At 48.5% G+C, this 11,175-nt stretch overlaps 1 protein-coding gene across 1 annotated transcript; it reads right to left on the bottom strand.

The window, feature by feature from the left end:
• Positions 1-4,389: 4,389 nt before the first annotated feature.
• On the bottom strand, positions 4,390-8,124 carry LOC109761638 (uncharacterized). The gene has a single exon (XM_073505372.1). The coding sequence runs from the start codon at positions 8,122-8,124 to the stop codon at positions 4,390-4,392; it is 3,735 nt and encodes a 1,244-aa protein (XP_073361473.1).
• Between the last annotated feature and the right edge of the window lie 3,051 nt (positions 8,125-11,175).

The raw sequence follows: 11,175 nt of genomic DNA, 5'->3' as shown, positions 1-11,175 counted from the left end.
TGGGAGTGGACCCACGTGTGGACTTCTAGACCCCTCCGGAATCCTCTGGCACCTTCTGGAAGAGCTTCCCGCTACAACACAGAAAAAACTGCACCTTTTTCTGTAACCCAAAATATGACTTCCCATATATGAATCTTTACCCCTCGACCATTCTGAGACTCCTCGTGATGTCTAGGATCTCATTTGGCACTCTGAACAACATTCGGTTACCAATCATCAAATATTCCAATACTACTCTAGCGTCAATGAATGTTAAGCATGCGACCCTGCGGGTTCGGGAATCATGTAGTCATGACCGAGACCTCTCTCTGGTCAATAACCAATAGCGGGACCTGGATGCCCATATTGGTTCCTACATATTCCACGAAGATCTTTTATCAGTTGAACCACGATGTCAAGGATTTTGTTAATCCCATATGCAATTTCCTTTGTCCGTTGATATGTTACTTGCTCGAGATTCGATCGTCGGTATCTCCATACCTAGTTCAATCTCATTACCAGCAAGTCTCTTTACTCGTTCTATAATACAAGATATTGTGACTAACTCATTAGCCACATTTCTTGCAAGCTCTTTATGGTGTTGTATTACCGAGAGGGCCCAGAGATATCTCTCCGTCACACGGAGAGACAAATCCGAGTCTCGATCCATGCCAATCCAACAGACACCTTCGGAGATATCTATAGAGCATCTTTATGATCACCTAGTTACGAAGTGACATTTGATAGCACACAAGGTATTCCTCTGGTATACGGGAGTTGCATGATCTCATGGTCTTAGGAATAAATACTTGACATGAAGAAAGCTATAGCAATAAACTCAAGTGATACGATCAAATGCTAAGCTTACGGTTGGCTCTTGTCCATCACATCATCTCCTAATGATGTGATCCCATTATCAAATGACAACTCATGTCTATGGTTAGGAAACCTTAACTATCTTCGATCAACGATCTATCTAGTAGAGGCTCCACTGGTATGTGTCGGTGCTATACAAACGGTTTTAACCCCTTTCCACGACGGCGTTTGGAACCGTCACCTAGTGAGTGACTACGATAGGGGGGTCCTTCCCACACGACCCAGAAACCGTCAGGGATATGCCCTCCTGGCACACATGCTCGGCAAAATGAGGTCCTGTGCGACCGGCGAGCAACCAAATACGGTTATACATACAAGAGTGCTAAAAAAATATAATTATACATGCGAAATCGTTTCCGGTCGTAAGTACATCCCACACAGTCAGTCCCCGCTAAACGTTTCCTATATACATCCCACACAGTCACTCCAAGGAAAACGTTTGCGCAAAGTGGCATCACGCAAACAGTTTTCAAGAGAATGTCGTGTATGATTGTTCATTGATCCAACACGGTTTATTCCTAGAAACTGTGTGCGTTGCCCGAGGTCATCGCCCACGGTGTTTTCTCAATAACCATTTGCAATTGGAAAACCCAATTAGCAGGCTAATTTCCCTATTATTAATAATCCATTTACTAATCTAATTGACATTCATATTAAGCACATAATATATTTCATTTCCATATTAAGGAAACAAGATTTCATAATTGAAATACATCCGAGTACAACATGATATAGCTTCAGCCCTCAGCTACCCCAGTACACAACTGCACCAGCACCAAGTTTCACATGCAATATCTAGAACCTTTCGAAATTAGCATCATAGATGGTACATAGACAGATGCATCTCATCTAGAAAACTGCTGAAGCGGAAGGCGAATATGAGCCTTCATTCATGTTGAAGGTCTTTGCAACTTTAGGCTAGTGCCTGTGGATGATTGACCGTCCATCCTTCGACCTTTTCAGGAACACTTCAATATTGAACCGTGGGTGTTGTATGAAAACTTTCCTCGCCTCCTGACCACAGAGGTGGTTTGAGAGGTAATCATCAGTGAACTACTTTGGAAAGGCCTGAAAACAAGGATGTGCATAAATATCTTCTCTATATTGGAAATGAGGCAAAGCAATAAAAGAAGGCAAGGTATAATAGTTAGTACCATCTTGTAAACCTCAGTGCTTCCCATTGTTTCCCTGCAACACATATAAGGTAGTTAGTCATCAAGTTAAGTAAGGGTTCGCATGCTATTAGTAAAATATGTTGATGATAAATAAGCACATTGCAGATTCATCAGATTAATTCAAGCCACATGGAAAACCCATCTATCCAAACCAAGCATGATTAAGAACTAGGAAATATAGCACTTGTATATGTTTCTCATGTATTAAGTGCAACCAAATTCGATTTATTCCTCACATGGTATACAATAACAGAATGCAGCCACAACAATTGAACATCGCATTGCAGAATTGAACCAAGCAGTTAACTAAACACCACAACAAACGAACCAAACGTTAACCGAGCACCACCTTGCACAATATAACATAATCCAAATAGAAGATCAGACAGTTAACCAAACCAAGCATGCGTAACAACTTGGAAATATAGCAATTGTATTTGTTTCTCATGTATTTTGTAACATCCCAAATTTTCAATTTGGTATGTTATACATAGATCATCATTGCATATCATATTTTATTGCATTTTGACAAATCCTCGATTAATCGTAAGCAACTCAAGGACCCTCGGAGAGAGTTGGGGATTTTCTCGAATTTTCATATTTGATTTTCATCAAATAATAAGACGAGGATTTTGGTTTTAATTATTTTCTCTCCGGAAAAATATTTCATTTTAAAAATAAACGAGAGGAGAAAATATGACTTCTCCAAAACAATTGAAATACTGGAGGAAAAATGTTAAAATCATTTATTGGAATTAGTTTGGATTTTATTTGCAATTTTTATTGCATTAAAAATATTGCATGTTTTCAAAATATGTTTTTGTGTTAAAAAAATGTTCACCCTACTCTACATTTTCTAACTAGACGGGGAAAATTTATTTTATATTTTTCTGACTTTTATTTATTTTTCTACGCATTTTTCCGCGGAACGTATTTAAAAAAAAAGACGCGCGCGCCCGCTGGGCCGAGCCCAGCCGCGCCAGGCCGCCGGCCCACCCCGTCGCCCTCTCCTTCCCCAGCACGCCGCCGCGCCGCCGTGTCCTTCATGGACACGGGAGCCGCCCCGGTCGCCCGCCCCCTTCCCCAAGCCACCGGAGCACCCCCCTTTATATACCCCCCTCTCTTCTCTCCTCTCACCTCGCCCGCCGCCGCCGCACTCGCCGAGCCGCCGCCGCCGCACTTGCCGCCGCCGCCGCCGTTTGCCGCCGCCCCTCGCCCTCCCCGAGCCCCGCACCCCGCGCCCCACCGGAGCCCCGCCGGAGCTGCCCTGACGAGGTACTGCCTGCCCTGTTCGTTGCCGGTTTTCTTTAAAAAAACCCTTCGTTTAAAAAAAACCCTAGATCGGTTTTTTTCGGTTTTATTATTTTGCGAGCGTTCACCGAACCGTTCGTTTTAACGAACGCGTTCGTCGGTTTTTCTCTGTTAACGAACGTCCGTTCTTTAACCGTTCGTCCGTTTTTCTTTTTCGTCGGTTTTTCCGCTATTTTTCTCAGATTCGATTTCTGATCGAATCTTCGTTTCTGTTTAACTTCTCGCTCGTTTATCGGAATCAGGCGATTCAAGTGCCTAGAGTTTCGTCTCGAAATTCTGTTTCCGTTTAACCTACTCAAACAAGATTTTGCTACAGTAAAATTTGACCTAGATCCAAATTAGTAAACGAAGCTTCTTTCTTTCGCAGTTTGACTTTCGTTGCTTCTTTCGAGTTGATTCTTTCTGCAAACCGGAGTTCTTAAGTTGAACTTTCTGGTTGGATCTTTCATTCGAGTTTTACCTGTGCATTAGATGAGTACTGATTGTATGCTTGTTTGTTTGCGATAGAGTACCCGGAGTGTGCCGCTTGTTACTTCGAATCGCTAGGTTTTGCGGATCATCAGCAAGGCAAGTAACACTTTGATCATACTTTTCCATACCTAGTTTTTGTTGCATTAGATCTATTCCTCAAACACTTGCATGATTAGGATCTAATTAAATTGTGGGTATTGGGAAGTAGATGTGGTAGTACCTATTACCTGTTTTACTTTCAAACCCTTGGGAGTTACTTCTACGTTTGCTATTAAATTGCCATGCTATGCTCGTAGACATGGGTTGGGTTTGAGAGATTTCCATGACAGATGTGAGATTGTTAATTAATGGTTTACTTAAGGTGGCAACTAAAACTCACATCTGGGTGGATTGAGGTACCTGGGTATTCCGGGATTGCCTGTTTTTCTTTTGGACCGCCACCCAGGTTCAAAGGGATCATGAGATTATTCATGCTAGAAACTTCCGTGTGCAGCCGCAAGCTATTATGGGCTCTAGCATAGTTGACTAAGTTGTGTGAACTCTTTTTTTTTTTGCGGAAAAAAAGAATTCTCATTACTCAAGGAGGCTTCTCAGCGAGAGCCAGGTTTATAACAAAGTCCATCCCGGCAGTAAGCCAGACTGCTGTGCGCGGAGTGCTACGGCCATAGGCGGCCAGCTCATGACTAATCATGTTCTGCAGACGGCTACAAAGAGTAAAAGAGATCTCCCTAGCATCGCTTTCAGCCAACCTACGAATCTCCTTTATAAGTGCACGATGTGACGATCTATCCATCTCGCGTGCTGTAATCATCGACACCGCCTCCGCGCTATCCAACTCAACCAGAATAGGTAGGTTAGATCGGTGCAAGGCCAGCTCCAAGCCTTCTCTGCACGCTTCTAACTCCGCCTCTAAAGCGTTGTCACATGTACGTAGCTCCCTACATGCGCTGTAGATGATCTCGCCTCTGTCATCACGCAGGATCATACCTCCTCCCGCCGCACCTGTGGCCGCTATGTAGCTCCCATCCGTGTTCAACTTAACCCAGCCCGGCTGGGGCGGTACCCAGTGTGCGCGCACCTTGGGCGCCGTACTTTCTGGAGCGCGTGGTGGTGAAGGCAGGACCACCATCTTCCCTTTCTCTAGGTTACCATCAGGATGTTGCTTTATGCACATGAGTGAGTTGATGTATCCGTGCAAAAAGCGTCGAGAGGCTTCGGCAGTGGGCGGCGCCTTGTCGTGTGTGATCTCATTCCGGACATGCCATACTCTCCACATGGTCATGAGCACCACCAGTCTCGCCGTCTCATCCAAGGGGTCCAGCAGTGAAAAGATCCACTCTGGGCCAGTGTTGACGATGGCCTCCACCTTGGGGATGTTCCAGTCCAAGGCCATAACTCGCCAGAGCTCTCTTGCCAGGGGACACCTGCAAAGCGCATGGAATCCATCCTCGCGTTCAACACCACACAAGGGGCAAAAGTCAGTAAGCTCGAGGTGTCGCGAGGCTTTATTGGCCCAAGTAGCAAGTGAGTTGGTGACGACTCTCCAAGCGAACACGCGTACCTTAGGGGGAGCAGGGCACCCCCATATGATCTTCCAGATGGCGCGACGACCATCCGGTGCCCTGCTCGTGGCGGAAGCCGAAGGACGCTCGCGCTCGTCCATGGCCAGGCGGTAGGCGGACCGAACGGTGAAGATACCGTTCCTCTCCGGTGCCCATGCAATAATATCCTCGGTGACGCGGGTCGACGTACGGATACTGGTGATGACGTCGACATCCGCAGGGAGGAAGTAGCGACGGAGCAGGTCCATGCGCCAGGACCCCTCGCCATCCAGGAGCTCCGCCACCCTCCTTAGGCGGCACGTACCCTGCAGGGATATGGGTTGGCGTGATGGCTCCCTAGGCAACCACCGGTCTCGCCAAATGCGGATGTCCTGCCCGCCCCCGACGCGCCATATGATGCCCTTTTTCAAGAGCTCAAGGCCGTGCTGAATCGCCTGCCAAGTCGGAGATGCATTCCCCGAGAATACTGTATCTTCGAGGCGCCCGTCGTGATAGTACCTTGCCTTGAGAACCTGCGCACACAAGCTGGTGGGATTAGTTAGCAAACGCCAAGCCTGTCTCGCTAGGAGCGCCTGGTTGAAGAGGCGGAAATCTCTGAATCCCAAACCACCCTTGCTTTTCTGAGCTTGTATCCTTGGCCATGCTATCCAATGTGTTTTCCGCTTGCCTTCCGATGCCCCCCACCAAAAATTCCGGACCATTCTGTTCAGATCATCGCAGACAGACATAGGTAACTTGAAAACGCTCATAATATACATAGGGATGGCCTGAGCTACTGCCTTGATCATAGTCTCCTTGCCAGCCAGAGAGAGGGTGTCGCCCCACGCAATAATCCTTTTCAACAACCGGGACTGCAGATTCTGAAATTTACCTCGAGACATGCGACCCTCGGGCGTTGGAAGGCCTAGGTACTTTTCCTCAAAAGTAACAGTACCAATATGGAGAATATCTCTCACCACGTCTTGCATCATGGCTGGACACGAAGTGCCAAACAGGGCACTACATTTAGACGGATTAATATATTGTCCAGTGGCCTTTGCATATGTATTTAGCACTTGTTGGACCTTTTTAGCTTGGTCCGCCTCTGCCTTGAAGAAGAGCAACGTATCATCTGCGAATAATAAGTGAGACACTCCCGGCGCTCTTCGGCATATTTTTAGCGGGGTATAATCTCCTCTTTGCTCTCCATCTTTCAACAACGCAGATAGACCATCAGCCACAAACAGGAACAAAAACGGGGACAAAGGATCACCTTGCCGTAGCCCGCGCGACGGTGCAAATGATTCCAAGAGGGTTCCATTGAATTTCACTGTATATCTCACCGAGGTGACACAAGCCATAATCCAGTCCACCCACCGGCGAGCGAAGCCCATCTTTTTCATCATTCGCTCCAAGAAGATCCAGTCCACCCTGTCATAAGCTTTTGATAAATCCAGCTTATATGCGCAGAAGCTCTTGCTAGGGTCTTTCTCCTGCTGAATAAAGTGGAAACACTCAAAGGCAATTAGTGCATTATCTGTAATCATCCTGCCAGGGACAAAGGCACTTTGTTGAGGAGAGATAATATTATCCAAAATAGGTCTCAGTCGATTCACCAAACACTTTGACACCACCTTATATATGACATTGCATAGGCTTATTGGACGAAACTCAGTTAGCCTCTCTGGGTTATCCACCTTCGGGATGAGAACAATGGAAGTGTCATTCACCCCCTCAGGCATGATCCCTGTACGAAAAAATTCCCGCACTCCTGCCATAACCTGTTCTCTCATAACTGACCAGTTCCTCTGGAAGAAGCGGGCTGGGAATCCATCCGGCCCTGGCGCCTTGAGTGGTCCAATCTGGAAGAGAGCATCAGCTATTTCCTTATCTGAAAAATCTGTGCACAGGCCATCATTCATACTGTCAGTCACACGAGTCTGTATCAAATCTATAACTGGATCCGCACATAGAGAAGAATCAGCAGTAAAAAGCTTAGAAAAGTAGGCCGTGGCCATAGCCGCCATGGAACCATGGTCCCTGTACGTGACCCCTGCCTCATCAATGAGTGCCTTAATGCGATTTTTCCGCGCACGCCACACCGCTTTCCGGTGAAAAAACTGAGTGTTGCGGTCGCCTTCCCTCAGCCATGCAATACGAGACCGCTGCATCCACAACATCTCCTCTCTGTATAGCAGCTCGTTCATGCGATCGGTCTCCTCCCGTATGTCTTTCCTATCTGCATTCATCGACATAAGCTCCTCCAAGCGGGAGCGAGATTTGTTAATTTCCTTAATCACATTACCAAATTTTTTGCGGCTCCAGCCTTGCAGTTTTTTCATCAAGTTACCCAAGCCGGAAGCAATATCACCAAGATTCAGCATAGCACCCAACTCAGTCCATGTGTTCATAATTACCTCGGGCAGGGATGGGTCCCGTTCCCACATTACCTCATACTGTCTGCATCTCCTGCCTGTTGTCTGGCTCGTCTCCTCGAGCGCGCATCGAAGCAAGATGGGCAAGTGGTCGGAGCTAGGCGCCACCAGGTGCTCCACCCTGGCATGAGCGAAGACATCTCTCCACATGTTGTTGGCCACGGCGCGGTCGAGGCGGACCTTTACATTAGCCCGCCCCCCTCGACGATTATCAAAAGTATAGGGCAGACCTGCAAAACCAAGGTCGCCCAAACCACAAACCTCAAGAACATCTCTGAAATCAAGCATCTGACCTGCTGAACGCGGTGTGTCGGAGAAGTGCTCAAAACTCCACATCGCTTCGTTAAAGTCTCCCACAACGACCCACGGCATGTTGGCCTTTTGGTGAAGATTACGGAGAAGGGACCACATGCGATGACGGTCCTCCGTCCGTGGCTCGCCGTAGACACAGGTAAGCCTCCAGGGTGGCTCACCCGCCGTACCAGTTACATACGCATCAATATATCGTTCATTTATTTCTTTTACATCAAGACTCAAAGACTCATGCCAATATAAAGCAAGACCACCACTACGACCCACACAATCAAAAGCATCAAAACCTCTCAAACCTAACCTAGCACGAAGACGTTTCATTTTATTCTTAGACTGCCTAGTCTCACAAAGAAAAACGATACTCGGGGAGTGAGCCTGCACTAAACTCACAAGGTCACGAACTGTCCGAGAGTTCCCACCCCCTCGGCAGTTCCAACTAAGGAGATTCATTGCTCCTGACGGGGCTCCGCCGGCCCCGTCAGTTCGTCGGCGGCCCCTGTGCCGACAGCCTCCAAGTTGTTGGTCCGGTCCACCATCTCCTGGTCAGCCACCTCGCCCTCATGCTGGGACTGCTGCACCTCCCGAGTTCCCGACGTTCTGCGCTTTTTGGGGGTACCTGAAAGCACACGATCGGCCAAAGTGGCCTTATTATCATATGGCACCAAAGCAAGGTCTCCCGCCTCCTGTACAGAAGCAGTACTATTGTCTCCAACGGCGGCACGCTTGCCCAGGGTTGATAAATCATCAGAGATATCAGCGTTAGCCATGGTGATTTCATGTGAAAGATTGCGCATGGCTGGTATCATGTCAGAACTCCTTGGTTCAGAGTGGCTGGAGCTCTGAGCACCCGATGTGGCGAGTCCGTGGTTAGCACCATCTCCCACTGTAGCTGCATGTGGCTCCTTCAACACGTCCTTGCTACCCCCAGACATAGCCTCCATTTTTGCAGCCAGTAGCTCGTCCACCGCAGGGTTCCCAGTGCTATGCTCCTCGGCCTGTTGCTGACGCCGAACCGAGCTGCCTTCCGTTCGTCGCGCCCCCTTGCTGCCGCGTCCACGGGCCGATGATGCCGTGCTCTCGGACGAGAAATCAAGCCCCCGAAATACTGTCGGGTACGTCTTCGCCCTCACCGTACCGGACTGCCGACCAAAGCGACGTGGTGGTGAGCAGCGCAACTTGCCACTGTATTTGCCAGTTGGCAAACCTCCTTTGCGTTTCCTACCACAAGACTTCTCTTGGTGTCCAAGATATCCACATGTATAACAAAAATGTGGCAGCTTCTCGTACTGAATCTCAAACTGCATCTTAGTTCTTGTACCCTGCAGCTTGGCGAACATAGCTACTGAAGTTTCCAGCGGACGGTACACCGGGATCTCCACCCTGACCCGAACATAGTTACCAGCCTTCTCATTGAGCTCCGCTTGCAAGATCTTTCCCAGATTAACACATAATGCTTTCACCACTGCATCGGTCCTCCAGTTCATGGGCACATCAAGAATACGTACCCATATCCTCATCTTATCCAGCTTATAGTCCGACACTTTCCTCATACCATCATAGGCCTCAATTAACAACGGATCGTGCTCATACTGCCATGGCCCCCCTCGAAGGATTCTTGACATATCGGCCTCGCACCCGAAGTGCACGAGGTACTTATTATTTCCCTGGTACGAGTAATCAAAATCCTCCTTTAGCCGCCATCCATCTACAATGTTATCAAATAGGGCGCTAGGCGATGGCCGGTCCAGGGAATACACCAGCATGACCACGGACCAAGGATGCGCCTGTTGCTGCAGTACACCGTCCTCCTCAAGGTCCACCTCCGCTAGCTCTACCTCGCCCTCAGAATCTTCTCCTTCCCTGAAGTCCTCTGGCCCTTCAACCTCCCGCTCGGCGCGATGCCGGGTCGTCGACGGCGCCGCCGTCTCGTCCGCCGTCTTCATCTGCGTCCAGATCGTCAACGGTTGCATCTGCGGGTTGATCCGCCTAGCAGCCACAGCTCCCCCATTGGAAGGCTTCGGGCGAGCAGCGTCCACGGAGGGAGCCCTATATGCGCCCCCACCAACCTCCGGGATCACTTCGGCCGCCGGCGACTTCTTGCCTTTCTCGCTCGCGGACGATGACATCTCGGCTAACAGCGGCGGCGATGGCTTGAGAGTTGTGCGATCTGGTGGCTTACGCGGTTCCTGATGTGTTCGTTCCCAGACCCTGGATGGGTTTTTGTAGGCAAACTGCGTCTCATCCTTCCGTCGGGGGTTAGGGCACCCAGAACCCAACTCGCATACCGCAGAGTCTCGAGGCCACGAGGGGCCGCGCGACCGCTTGGCGGACTCGGCCGCCACAATTCCGACTCCTAGGCTTGCCCTAGGCGCGGAAGGAAGGCCACACACGGCCGGCATGGCGGCCGGCGGTGGTGGCGGCTGGGCATACGCCTCCAGATCGCCAGGGCTAGGAAACCCTAACGACGACATATCCATCGACAGAAAAAAGATATACATGGTTGTGTGAACTCTTACAGTGGTAGACTAGCAGATGTAGGGGAAAGTAGGTGTAACTGTCTACCCATACGTAAGGTGCAAACACTTCTGAAAGACTGTGTCTCGGTCATCCGTTACTCAAACACCATGTAGTGCGAGTAATCCAACGGAGGAGATCGAGTCTTGTGGGGAAAAGTGCACAAACCTCTGCAGAGTGTACAAACTAATCATGGTTAGCCGTGTCCCCGGTTATGGACAACTTGAGTATCTAGTACTTGGATTATCATGTGAATCTCATCACTATGTTACTTCTAATTAATTTTGTTGGGTTATTGATGACATTTAATTGGGATTGAGATGCTGTCAACCATCTCAATGTTTCACAACCACCATGATAGTTAAATAAAATTTATTCCTTTGCAGTAGGAAAAAATTGGCTTTTCGCAAAACTGTAACCATAGAGCTTTCCATCAGCCATATATGCATGTAGTATAGCATTATTATTGTTCATTATTCTCTATGTGTTACATTGCCAGCATATTCTATGTGCTGACCCGTTTTCGGCCTGCAACGTTTCATGTTGCAGACTTTTCAGACG

This window comes from Aegilops tauschii, chromosome 1 (genome assembly GCF_002575655.3).
Source record: "Aegilops tauschii subsp. strangulata cultivar AL8/78 chromosome 1, Aet v6.0, whole genome shotgun sequence".
In the NCBI taxonomy this organism is placed as follows: Eukaryota; Viridiplantae; Streptophyta; class Magnoliopsida; order Poales; family Poaceae; genus Aegilops; species Aegilops tauschii.
This window is presented reverse-complemented; position numbering and strand designations above follow the sequence as displayed.